Below are 13731 nucleotides of genomic sequence, written 5' to 3'. Positions count from 1 at the left end.
TTTTCTGTAATTTCAGTACCTCCATCTGTGGAACTAGATGTGAAGTTAATTGAAGGTCTTGTTGTTAAAGCTGGCAGCACAGTAAGACTTCCTGCAATTATGAGAGGTGTTCCAGTTCCCACTGCAAAATGGGTTACTGATGGCACTGAAATTAAAACAGAAGGCAGACACAAGATTGAGACTGACAATTATTCAACTGTTCTTACCATCAAAGACTGTGTAAGAAAAGATACAGGAGAATATCTACTCACAGTTTCTAATGCAGCTGGCAGCAAAACTGTTGCTCTACATCTTACAGTTTTGGATGTTCCTGGTCCACCAACTGGTCCTATTAATATTCTTGAAGTAACACCGGAGCATATGGTTATTTCTTGGCGCCCTCCTAAAGATGATGGTGGAAGTCCTATAATAAACTATATTGTTGAGAAGCGTCAATCAAAGAAAGAAACCTGGGGAGTGGTTAGCTCAGGAACAAGTCACACAAAAATTAAGATTCCAAGACTGCAGAAAGGTTGTGAATATATTTTCCGTGTTAGAGCAGAAAATAAGATAGGCATTGGTGCACCCCTTGATTCAGAACCAACAGTTGCTAAACATATGTTTGATCCACCATCTCCACCTGGTAAACCAACAGTTTATGATATTACAGAAAACGCTGCAACAGTGTCTTGGACCCTACCAAAATCTGATGGCGGAACACCAATAACTGGTTATATACTCGAGCGTCGGGAAACATCTGGTAAATGGGTTCGTGTCAATAAGGCACCAATACTTGATATGAAGTACAGAGTCACTGGTCTCTTTGAAGGTAACACATATGAATTCAGAGTTTTAGCAGAAAATATGGTGGGCTTAAGCAAACCATCTCCAAGCTCTGATCCAATAAAAGCATCACGTCCTATCACTCCTCCTGGGCCACCTATTAATCCAAAATTAAAAGACAAAACCAGAGAAACAGCTGATCTTGTGTGGACAAAGCCTCTCAAAGATGGTGGCAGCCCAATTCTGGGATACATTGTGGAGTGTCAGAAAACTGGAACTACACAGTGGAATAGGATTAATAAAGATGAACTCATTAGACAATGTGCCTTTAGAGTACCTGGGTTAATAGAAGGAAATGAATATAAATTCCGAATAAAAGCTGTCAACATTGTGGGAGAGGGAGAACCAAGAGAACTAGCAGAAACTGTACTAGCAAAGGATATTCTTTCTCCTCCAGAAGTAAGCCTAGATGTGACCTGTCGAGACATAATCACTGTCAGAGTAGGCCAAACAATTCATATTACTGGGAAAGTAAAAGGCCGGCCAGATCCTGACATAACGTGGTCTAAGGATGGCAAAGTGCTAGTCCAAGAAAAGCGTGTTGAAATAGTTCATGATTTACCTAAAGTTGAATTGCAAGTGAAAGAAGCCAAGAGATCCGATCATGGCAAATATATAATAGCAGCTAAGAACAGCTGCGGACATGCTCAAGCTTTTGCCATTGTTAATGTACTTGATAGACCTGGACCATGTCAGAACCTGAAAATAAGCTATATCACAAAAGATTCTTGTACAATTGCTTGGGAGAATCCAGTAGATAATGGTGGCTCAGAAATCACAAACTACATAGTAGAATACCGACAACCAAACCAGAGAGGATGGTCGATTGTCTCCTCTGATATCACTAAACGATTAGTAAAGGCAAATCTTATAGAGAACCATGAATACTTCTTCAGAGTTTGTGCAGAAAACAAAATAGGCCCAGGTCCTTGCATTGAGACCAAGACTCCCATTCTTGCCATCAATCCTATTGATAAGCCTGGAGAGCCAGAAAATCTTCACATTGCAGAGAAAGGAAAGACGTTTGTATATCTGAAATGGAGAAGACCAGATTACGATGGTGGAAGCCCTAATTTAAGTTACCATGTTGAAAGAAAACTGAAAGATTCAGATGAATGGGAAAGGGTGCACAAAGGCAGTATTAAGGAAACACACTACATGGTAGATAAATGTATTGAGAATAAAATTTACCAATTCCGAGTTCAAACCAAGAATGAGGCAGGTGAAAGTGACTGGGTGAAAACAGCTGAAGTTGTTGTAAAAGAAGATCTGCAGAAACCAGTGCTAGACTTGAAGTTAAGTGGGGTGCTGACTGTAAAAGCAGGTGACACAATTAGAATTGAGGCTGGACTTAGAGGAAAACCACAGCCTGAAGTTGTATGGACAAAAGACAAAGATGCTACAGATCTAACCAGATCTCCAAGAGTCAAAATTGAAACAACTTCTGATGCTTCTAAATTTATTCTCACAAAATCAAAGCGTAGTGATGGTGGGAAATACGTGATTACTGCAACTAATACAGCTGGTAGTTTTGTAGCATATGCTACTGTTATTGTTTTGGATAAACCAGGTCCTGTAAGAAACTTGAAAGTTACTGACATTTCAAGTGACAGATGCACTGTTACTTGGGACCCTCCAGAAGATGATGGTGGTTGTGAAATACAAAACTACATCCTAGAAAAATGTGAAAGCAAACGTATGGTTTGGTCTACATATTCATCTTCTGTCCTGACAAACTATGCAAATGTGACACGCCTTATCGAAGGTAATGAATATATATTCAGAGTCCGTGCAGAGAACAAAATGGGCACCGGTCCACCAACTGAAACACAGCCAATTATTGCAAAAACTAAATATGATAGACCTGGACGCCCCGACCCTCCAGAAGTCACTAGAGTTAGCAAAGAAGAGATGACTGTAGTTTGGAATCCACCAGAATATGATGGTGGCAAATCAATTACAGGATACATTTTAGAGAAGAAAGAGAAACGATCACTGAGATGGGTTCCTGTTACTAAGACTGCAATCCCAGAGAGACGCAAGAAGGTTACAAACCTCATCCCTGGTCATGAATATCAATTCCGCGTCAGTGCTGAAAATGAAGTTGGACTTGGAGAACCAAGCTTGCCATCAAGGCCTGTAGTAGCAAAAGACCCAATAGGTACCATTCCGCAGTATTTTACTGTGTTTTTTTAATGTTAACTTAACAAATTGCTTAATTGCTCAAATCTATTCTAATTTGTAACATTTATTGTGTTTTTCAGAACCCCCTGGTCCTCCTACAAACCTGAGGGTGGTTGATAGCACAAAGAGTTCCATTACCCTTGGCTGGGGAAAACCAGTATATGATGGTGGTGCTCCAATTATTGGATATGTCGTGGAAATTAGACCAAAAGTTGAGGGTGCTGATCCTGAAGCGGGATGGAAACGATGTAATGTTGCTGCACAAGTTATTCATACAGAATTTACAGCCACCAGCCTGGATGAGAAGCAGTTATATGAGTTCAGAGTTTCTGCCCAAAATCAGGTTGGCCTTGGCCGTCCAGCTGAACTGAAAGAAGCTGTGTCTCCTAAAGAAATACTTGGTAATTTTTCCCATCTTCTTTATGAATGATTACATACAATCTCTATTTGCTCTGTTTTTATTTTATTTCATATGTTCAACTTTGCATTTTATTTGTTTAATTCTATCTTTCAGAACCTCCTGAGATTGAGTTGGATGCAAGCATGAGAAAGTTAGTCACAGTCAGAGCAGGATGCCCTATTCGACTTTTTGCTATTATTAGGGGTCGCCCAGCACCAAAAGTCACGTGGAGGCGAATGGTTGTTGATAATGTCATCAGAAAAGGACAGGTTGACCTGGTTGACACTATGGCCTTCTGTGTCATACCCAATTCTACACGTGATGACTCAGGCAAATATTCATTGACACTTGTTAATGTAGCTGGAGAAAAGACTGTATTTGTGAACGTCAGAGTCCTAGGTGAGTAACCAGAAAAATACCCGTAGACAATGTTTTAATTATTTTGCCTGTTAATTACAGAAGTTTTTATGATTCCTAGTGCTTACAGTATTTGAGCACAACTGTATCAACTAACACTAATTCCCTCTGTATAAAAAGCTATTAACCCACTTAAATTTTAACTTGTTAAAGAAAAGAAGATTAACATAAATTGAATTTTTTTTAGATACTCCTGGACCTGTGGCAGACTTCAAGGTTTCAGATGTCACCAAGATGTCATGTCATCTTTCATGGGCACCTCCAGAGAATGACGGGGGTAGCCCAGTGACTCACTACATCCTGCAGAAACGTGAGGCTGACAGAAAGACCTGGGCAACAGTCACTGCAGAGCTAAAGAAAACTAGTTTCCAAGTAGCTAATCTTGTACCTGGAAATGAGTACTTCTTTAGAGTAATGGCAGTAAATGAATATGGGTCAGGTGTTCCAAGTGACATACCAAAACCAATCCTAGCAACGGATCCCCTAAGTAAGTATGCATTTTTTTTCCTTTAATTTTAATAAGATCTTGTATTTTTAGAAAGTAGGTATTTCTAAGTTAGACAATGCTGCCAGCCACTCAGTATAAAACATAAATATTTCCATGTCAGTGTTTCCGGCATACAAATAACACAGTCTATGAATATAGTACCTTTATAGTCATTCATAATTTTGCTCTTTTCAGTACTGTGCTTATTGAGATAACATGTATAGCATACAGTTTTCTTGGTAATTTAACCAAAGTTCAGTAGTCAAATTCTTGGAAATTAAATGTTTAATATGTTTAATATGTTTCCTTTTTTTCTCCCTTGTAAAGGTGAACCTGATCCACCAAGAAAACTTGAAGTTACTGAAATTACAAAGAACAGTGCAACTTTAGGCTGGCTGCCACCGCTGCGTGATGGAGGCTCTAAAGTTGATGGGTACATTGTTAGCTACAGAGAAGAAGAACAACCAGCAGATCGCTGGACAGAATATTCAGTTGTTAAAGACCTGTCCATTGTTGTAGCCGGTCTGAAAGAGGGAAAGAAATACAAGTTTAGAGTGGCAGCTAGAAATGCTGTAGGAGTAAGTTTGCCGAGAGAGACTGAAGGAGTATTTGAAATTAAAGAACAACTCAGTAAGTATTTGTTTAAATACTACCTACATTAAAATAATCTATTTTAATAATGAAATGATCAAGAATTTTAATTCTTGGACTGAGTCCCAATAAGCCAGCTACTTTATGAAGTTATCTAGAGGATACAGTACTGAAACTTTTATAAGGTCAGAAAGGATGAAGGTTGAACACTAATTCAGAATCATTAAAGAATTCTGGAATACGGTTTCAGTTGAGTGCAAACAGAACCAGAAGGTAGGAACTAGAAAGAAACAATAAATACATTCAAAGAACTTAAAATGAAAGAGACGGTCAGTAATGAAAGTCAATAAAAAAAATGTAAAGAGAGAGGGAGAGCGGGCAGATTGACCTAATTTACATTCCAGATGTAAAGAAGAATTATGTGTGATGCATAAACAGTATGCTAGTCTCTACATAAATACGTGAGAAGGTAATCCAAACTCAAAAATACACTCTCGTAACTAACATCAGAATGCAGAAGTAAAACTGGAGCAGATATTGTCCAGTGCAGAACCCCGAGTTTTCCATAAGCGGGAACTAAACTAAAAATTATCACATCATTCCTTCTGGTAATAACATGTTAGGTAGAAGCAGAGGACTGTTTCATGAAGAAATAAGAAAAAGTTGAAGTTGAATTTATATGTCTCCATGTGTTTTTTTCCAGTCCCACCTAAAATCCTGATGCCTGATCATGTTCACATTAAAGCTGGAAAGAAACTGAGAATTGAAGCTCATGTATATGGGAAGCCTCAGCCAGTCTGTAAATGGATGAAAGGAGACCAAGACGTACTAATATCCAGTCGCCTTGCTGTACATAAGGCAGAAAAATCTTCAGTTCTTATCATTAAGGATGTGACTAGAAAAGATACTGATTTTTACACTCTTACTGCAGAAAACAGCTCTGGCACTGATAGTCAGAAAATCAGAGTGATAGTCATGGGTAAGTTTTGTGTTACTACTTTTAAATCCAGACTTATTCAAAACTAGTTTTAGTAAATTCCACTGTTTGCCACTTTCCTTACATCCATTTTTCTTAATTTATATCTATGTGCAGATAAGCCAGGTCCACCACAGCCTCCCTTTGACATTTCTGAAATTGATGCTGATGCTTGCACTCTCACATGGCATATACCTCTTGAAGATGGTGGCAGTAACATTACAAACTACATAGTTGAGAAATGTGATGTAAGCCGAGGGGACTGGGTAACAGCTGTAGCTTCTGTTACAAAGACAAGTTGCAGAATTGGAAAACTAACTCCTGGAGAAGAGTATATGTTCCGTGTTCGTGCTGAAAATCGCTTTGGCATTTCTGAGCCACTTACATCTGGCAAGATGATTGCAAGGTTCCCATTTGGTATGTTAGTGTTTTATAGCAGCATTTCTCTTTTCAGTCCTCCTAGCAAGAAAGCATGTAATTGATACCCATCCTTCTATTTCCATCTAGATGTTCCTAGTGAGCCGAAGAATGCACGTATTACCAAGGTCAATAAGGACTGCATTTTTGTTTCCTGGGATAAACCAGATAGTGATGGAGGCAGTCCAATCACCGGTTATCTCATTGAGCGTAAAGAAAGGAACAGTTTACTCTGGGTGAAGGCTAATGACACAGCTGTGCGCTCAACAGAGTACCCTTGTGTGGGGCTGATTGAAGGTCTTGAGTATACTTTCAGAATTTATGCATTGAACAGAGCTGGAGCAAGTAAACCTAGCAAACCAACAGAGTTTGTCACAGCAAGGGCACCAGTCGGTAAGCCAAACACACTAATAGTTTGCAACAAACTGCTGCTATTATGATTAGTTTAAATATATACGCAAACTCCATAATCTTCAATTTGCTCGTATGTTTACATTCTCATGTCTACCATAAGTGCACTGTGAGTGCTCTGTGTGTACACGTGCTGTAAATACGATCCATTAAAGCCATTTTTTTTATTCATCAAATTTTTTGGCAAAACAGACAACAACATATTCTTTTTTGACTTAGATCCCCCTGGGAAACCTGAAGTTATTGATGTCACTAAGAGTACTGTATCACTTGTATGGACAAAACCAAAGCATGATGGTGGTAGCAAACTTATTGGCTACTTCGTTGAAGCTTGCAAATTGCCTGGTGATAAGTGGGTCCGATGCAATACAACTCCTCATCAAATACCTCTAGAAGAGTACACTGCTACAGATTTGGAAGAGAATGCTCAGTATCAGTTTAGAGCAATTGCCAAAACAGCAGTTAACATCAGCCAACCTTCAGAACCTTCTGATCCAGTGACCATTCATCCAGAAAATGGTGAGAAATGTAACAGTATTTGAGAACTGAGAAATCTGATAAGAGTCTGTGCATTTTTAACTAATACACATGTGAATAATCAGAAGTTTATTTCTTACTAGTTTAACTTTTGTGTTGTTTTCTTTCAGTTCCTCCCAGAATAGAGTTGGATGTATCTATGCAATCACAGCTTACAGTAAAAGCTGGAACTAATGTGCGTCTGGAGGCAAATGTATATGGCAAGCCTATGCCAACAATTACCTGGAAAAAAGAAGGAGAAGTTTTAAAAGCATCTGAAGGTGTTAAGATCACAACTAAGAGAAATCTTGCTACAGTTGAGTTGTTCAGTGTTAACAGGAAGCAAACAGGAGACTATACTATTACTGCTGAAAATGCAAGTGGATCAAAATCAGCAACTATTAAGCTTAAAGTACTCGGTAAGCTAAAGACTCTCTGTTAATGAGTACTTTATAGTTAAATGATATAGCAACAGCTAAAGCTATAACAATGTGATCTTAATTCTTCCAGATAAGCCTGGTCCTCCAGCCTCTGTTAAAATCAAACACATGTATGCAGATCATGCAATGCTTTCTTGGGAGCCTCCTCTGGAAGATGGTGGTTCAGAAATTACTAACTACATTGTTGACAAGCGTGAAACAAGCAGACCAAACTGGGCCCAAGTCTCTGCCAATATACCAATTACAAGCTGCACAGTGGAGAAACTAATAGAAGGACATGAGTATCAGTTCCGCATATGTGCTGAAAATAAATACGGTGTTGGAGACCCTGTCTTCACTGAACCAGCAGTTGCTAAGAATCCATATGGTAAGTGTTTCGCAGTATAGCTTCATGAATCATTCCTTTTTTGTATACAACTGTGAATGCAATCATAACCTTCAAATAAATCTTCACAGATGTACCTGGGCCTTGTGATCCACCGATAATTAGTAATATAACAAAAGACTTTATGACTGTCAGCTGGAAGCCCCCAGCTAGTGATGGAGGGTCCCCAATAACTGGTTATATACTTGAGAAGCGTGAAACTAAGGCGCTGAACTGGACAAAGGTAAACAGGAAGCCTGTCATTGAAAGAACGATTAAGGCCACTGGACTCCAAGAAGGAACAGAATATGAGTTCCGGGTAACCGCACTGAATAAGGCTGGACCTGGCAAGCCTAGCGCACCATCTAAAGCAGCATATGCTCGTGATCCTCAATGTAAGCTAAAAGTAATGTCTCAGATGGTATGCCCACATATTTTTGTATATCATTTTGTATGATTAACTTTACTATTTCAATTCTCAGATCCTCCTGGCCCACCTGCCTTCCCAAAAGTGGTTGATACTACTCGTAATTCAATAAGCCTGTCATGGAGCAAACCAGCATATGATGGTGGAAGCCCTATTATTGGTTATCTAGTAGAAGTAAAAAGAGCTGACACGGACAACTGGGTCAGATGCAATCTACCCAAGAACTTACAGGCTACGCAATTTGTGGTAACGGGGCTGATGGAGGATACAGAGTACCAGTTCCGCATCTATGCTGTCAATAAGATTGGATACAGTGATCCAAGTGATGTTCCTGATAAACACACTGCTAAAGACATTTTAAGTATGTTACTTAACTTGTTGACTTTTAATTCATAGGATGGGTTCTAAAGGAAGGGTTTGTTACAGATCAGAGAACATCAATTTGGAATGTGGCATTTCTCAAAAACTGTAGGTTAAAAGTTGCTGATTTTATAGAGAATGAGGCAGAATTGAAAAGAATCTGAATATGGTGCCTGTTTCTTTTTCTTGCATGCCAGATGCATTCACTTTTTCTGTCTCTAATCCTACAATCAGATTTTTCAGACCTCTCTCCCATTCTTAAAACTTTCAGTCTTATTCAGACCTTCTAAAGAATTTGGAGCTGAGATTACTTTATTAAGCATTTATGTGGCACACTATTTAATTGTATGGCACTTAATAGCCATGCTGCTTACTCAATGCACTTTGCTGTATGTACAAAAGCATTGCTTCAGAGAGTTGTCTTGATTTGGGACATAGGGAACTGTCTAGGAGGTTTTGAAACTTCTTTGAATTATGGAGGAACTCGGAGACTTCTTCATATAATAAGAAATGTAAATAGTGGCAAAGGCAGAACAGAAGGAAGAGAAGTTAGTGCAAAGAAAATCCAGGTTTACAAATGATCTTGAAATGGGAATCAGGTCAATAACTAACATCACCATAGACACGAGAGTTAGTTAATCTAGTGAAATGACAGTAAGCAAGGTCTTCTTGTCACAGTAACTTCAGTGATATTCTTAAAGATGTTGTTTTAATTGCATACTTTTTGTTATATACACAGTTCCTCCTGAGGGAGAACTTGATGCAGAACTAAGGAAAGTCCTTGTATTGCGTGCTGGAGTCACAATGAGGCTTTATGTGCCAGTAAGAGGACGTCCACCTCCAAAGATTATGTGGTCTAAAGTGGGTGCCAATCTAAGAGATAGACAAGGATTAGACATCAAGTCAACTGATTTTGATACCTTCCTGCGTTGTGAAAATGTAAACAAATATGATGCTGGAAAATATGTCCTAAGCCTGGAGAATAGCTGTGGCAAGAAGGCATACACCATTGTTGTAAAAGTACTTGGTAAGTATTAGTTTTCCCCAGTCTGATATATTTGTTCACTTCTTAACTGATGGGTTTTTTTGTATTTTGTTTACTAAATCAAATGAGGGGGGGTTGTATTTATCTAGATACTCCAGGCCCTCCTATTAACCTGGTTGTAAAAGAAGCATCGAAGGATTCCGCCTTCATTACATGGGAGCCTCCACTAATAGATGGTGGCAGTCCAGTCAAAAATTACGTCGTTGAAAAACGTGATGCAGAAAGAAAGTCGTGGTCCACAGTAACAACAGAGTGTCCAAAGACAAGCTTCAGGATAACTAACTTAGAAGAAGGCAAATCGTACTTCTTCAGGGTTTTTGCTGAAAATGAATATGGTATTGGTGACCCTTGTGAAACTCGTGATGCTGTTAAAGCTTCTGGTAAGAAAAAATAATCTATTTCTCCTATTTGGCATTCAGATCATTTTAATTTTTAGCTTAAATGGGCACGTGCTATGCTTTTCTTCTTTTTAGAAACACCTGGGCCAGTTGTGGATCTAAAGGCTTCAGCTGTAACAAAATCATCATGCAATTTAGTATGGAAAAAACCTATCAGTGATGGTGGAAGCCGTATTTTTGCATATGTTGTTGAGGTTTTGACTAGTGAAGATAAATGGCAAGAAGTTATGCGAGCAAAGAACCTCCATTTTTCAATGAGGGACTTAAAAGAAGGACAAGAATACACTTTTAGAGTCATGGCCCAAAATGATGCTGGATATGGAACTCCAACTGAGCTCACAATTGTGGCAAGAGATGACATAGGTAAGAAAGAAATTAAGATCATTACTTCACTCAGTCATTTACCCAAATTATACTGATTTTATGCTTAGCATCATTATTATGCATACATACAAATCCGGTGCCTTTAAAACAGCATCTGAATTTTAACACAGAGTTGAGTAATTGGTTACTTGTTTTTCTGCAGTGGCACCCGATCTTGATTTAAGAGATCTACCTGATCTGTGCTATGTAGCTAAAGAAGGTAGCAATTTCCGTCTTAAAATACCCATTAAAGGCAAGCCTGTCCCAACTGTAACTTGGAAGAAAGGTGAAGACCAGGTACTTACTGAGACTGGACGAGTTGCATTTGAATCTACAGCAGTTAACACCACACTTCTAGTACGTGACTGCCAGAAGGCTGATGCTGGAAAGTACACGATCACTCTGAAGAACATTGCTGGCAGCAAGGAAGGCACTATTTCTGTAAAAGTTGTTGGCAAACCTGGCATACCAACAGGCCCAGTGAAATTTGAAGAAGTCACAGCTGATGCCATAACCTTAAAGTGGGGTCCTCCAAAAGATGATGGTGGTTCAGAAATCACCAACTATGTCCTAGAGAAGAGAGATAATGTAAACAATAAGTGGGTTACTTGTGCTTCTGCAGTCCAGAAAACTACATTTAGAGTTACAAGACTTCATGAAGGAAATGAATATACATTCAGGATCAGGGCTGAAAACAAATATGGAGTAGGTGAAGGCCTTAAATCTGACCCTGTCATTGCAAAACATCCATTTGGTAAGTATACATTATCATTTCTAAGCTTTAAAATAACGTTTTAGAAGTGATACTTATTTTTTCATTTTTTATGTTGTTTAGATGTGCCAGATGCTCCTCCACCTCCCAACATTGTTGATGTTCGGCATGATTCTGTAGCTTTAACTTGGACAGACCCCAGAAAAACTGGAGGCTCACCAATCACAGGTATATCCCCAAAAGCTTCCTTAGCATTTCCCACCTTAATAGTTCTTCCTCCCTGTCAAAGAGTAAAATAATTCGATGAGATGTTTATGCTTTAAATTGATTGATTGGTTGATTGTACTTCCAATTCTTTCTCTATTTATGCTGAACTTTCTTAACGGTTTGACTTAGAAGTCAGTAACTCAAAAACAGTATTTTTGCACACGTGACTGAAACACCTAAAGAAAGAACATCAAACAGAACAATCTATATTACTTGGTTCTTTTAAATTAACAATTTACATTTACAAGCTATATAATTGCATACATCTGTAACACATATCCACATCCATTTCTTAATCTGTTTTTTATTGCCACTCCGGCATGGTTCCTGTATGACAATGCCATAGAGGCCCAGTGGTGTTTCATGAAGCTATGGTACATGAAAATTTTTATAAAACCCTCATATTTTACATCTTACCTTTTATCTTTTAGGTTATCACATTGAAGTCAAAGAAAGAAATAGCATTCTGTGGAAAAGAGCCAATAAAACTCCAATAAGGATGAAAGATTTCAGAGTGACAGGGTTAACTGAAGGTCTGGAATATGAGTTCAGAGTGATGGCAATCAATCTGGCTGGAGTAGGTAAACCAAGTCTGCCATCTGAACCAGTTGTCGCACTTGATCCTATTGGTGAGTCATCAAGAGAACACAAATAAAAATTCTCAGAGTTGGAATCGTTATTGTCTGATTGTGGCTTATTATTTTTTCTTTAGATCCTCCTGGGAAACCTGAAGTTATCAATGTAACTAGGAACTCAGTAACACTCATTTGGACTGAACCAAAATATGATGGTGGACATAAGTTAACTGGGTACATTGTTGAAAAACGAGATCTGCCTTCAAAGACTTGGACAAAGGCAAATCATGTGAATGTTCCGGACTGTGCATTTACTGTAACTGACCTTACTGAAGGTGCCAAGTATGAGTTCAGAATTAGAGCAAAGAACACTGCAGGAGCTATCAGTCCTCCATCGGAATCCACAGACACCATAATATGCAAGGATGAGTACGGTATGTAGATGGCATTAAGAACTGAAGGATTTGAATTATTAATACCACATACTTTTTTTTGTATGTTCTTGTTAAAACAATCCTGGGTTTTGGTTTGTTTTTTACAGAGGCACCAACTATTGTTATCGATCCTACACTGAAGGAAGGTTTAACAGTGAAAGCAGGAGACACCATCACAGTGTCTGCTATCAGCATCCGTGGCAAGCCACTTCCAACTTCATCATGGTCAAAAGCTGGAAAAGATTTTAGACCTTCAGAGATTGTGCACATTGAAACAACGCCAACTTCTTCAACTCTAAGCATCAAATACGCAGCCAGAAAAGATTCTGGCGAATATACAATCACTGCAACCAATCCTTTTGGTACTAAGCAGGAGAGCATACATGTGAAAGTTTTAGATGTTCCAGGACCTCCAGGCCCTATTGAGATCAGTAACGTTTCAGCAGAAAAAGCCACTCTTACATGGTCACCTCCTGCAGAAGATGGTGGATCACCAATCAAATCATATGTTCTTGAAAAGAGAGAAACCAGCCGCCTGCTCTGGACATTAGTTGCTGAAAATATTGAGAGCTGTAGGCATGTTGTTAGTAAGCTCATCCAAGGAAATGAGTATGTTTTCCGTGTCTCAGCAGTAAATCAGTATGGCAAGGGTGAGCCAGTACAATCAGAACCAGTTAAAATGGTGGATAGATTTGGTAAGCAGAACAAGATAAGAGGTGCAAGTGTGGCTTTATTTATTTTAAAGGCTTGATTTTTGTCTTAACTTTGTACTTTTTTCTTCCTTATCAGGTCCCCCAGGCCCTCCTGGAAAACCAGAAGTAACAAATGTGACTAAAAATACTGCAACAGTTACTTGGAAAAGACCAGTAGATGATGGTGGAAGTGAAATCACAGGTTACTATGTGGAGAGGAAAGAAAAGAAAGGTTTAAGATGGGTCAGAGCAACAAAGAAACCAGTTTCAGATCTAAGATGCAAAGTAACTGGGCTCCAGGAAGGAAATGAATATGAATTCCGTGTTAGTGCAGAAAACAGAGCAGGAGTTGGACCACCAAGTGATGCTTCAAACTCAGTGATATGCAAGGATGTTGCATGTTAGTATCATGCCTTTCTTTTAGCAAAATTCA

General features: G+C 38.8%; 1 protein-coding gene across 9 annotated transcripts in view; it reads left to right on the top strand.

The window, feature by feature from the left end:
• TTN (titin) overlaps positions 1-13731 on the top strand; it is a 242512-nt gene that overhangs the window by 182870 nt on the left and 45911 nt on the right. For all 9 annotated transcript variants that reach the window (XM_062578197.1, XM_062578204.1, XM_062578203.1 and 6 more), the window contains 22 exons: positions 17-2983; positions 3087-3407; positions 3521-3805; positions 4011-4310; positions 4638-4940; positions 5605-5880; positions 5995-6294; positions 6385-6687; positions 6925-7224; positions 7353-7640; positions 7732-8028; positions 8118-8420; positions 8508-8813; positions 9552-9839; positions 9947-10237; positions 10331-10618; positions 10782-11372; positions 11454-11558; positions 12029-12226; positions 12310-12606; positions 12714-13301; positions 13396-13698. In XM_062578197.1, the coding sequence (XP_062434181.1) occupies positions 17-2983; positions 3087-3407; positions 3521-3805; positions 4011-4310; positions 4638-4940; positions 5605-5880; positions 5995-6294; positions 6385-6687; positions 6925-7224; positions 7353-7640; positions 7732-8028; positions 8118-8420; positions 8508-8813; positions 9552-9839; positions 9947-10237; positions 10331-10618; positions 10782-11372; positions 11454-11558; positions 12029-12226; positions 12310-12606; positions 12714-13301; positions 13396-13698 (9498 nt within the window). The remainder of the gene's footprint in view (positions 1-16; positions 2984-3086; positions 3408-3520; positions 3806-4010; positions 4311-4637; positions 4941-5604; positions 5881-5994; positions 6295-6384; positions 6688-6924; positions 7225-7352; positions 7641-7731; positions 8029-8117; positions 8421-8507; positions 8814-9551; positions 9840-9946; positions 10238-10330; positions 10619-10781; positions 11373-11453; positions 11559-12028; positions 12227-12309; positions 12607-12713; positions 13302-13395; positions 13699-13731) is intronic.

Source organism: Rhea pennata, chromosome 6 (assembly GCF_028389875.1).
Source record: "Rhea pennata isolate bPtePen1 chromosome 6, bPtePen1.pri, whole genome shotgun sequence".
Taxonomy (NCBI): domain Eukaryota; kingdom Metazoa; phylum Chordata; class Aves; order Rheiformes; family Rheidae; genus Rhea; species Rhea pennata.
The sequence above is the reverse complement of the archived record's forward strand: the minus strand, read 5'-3'. Positions and strand labels throughout refer to the sequence as shown.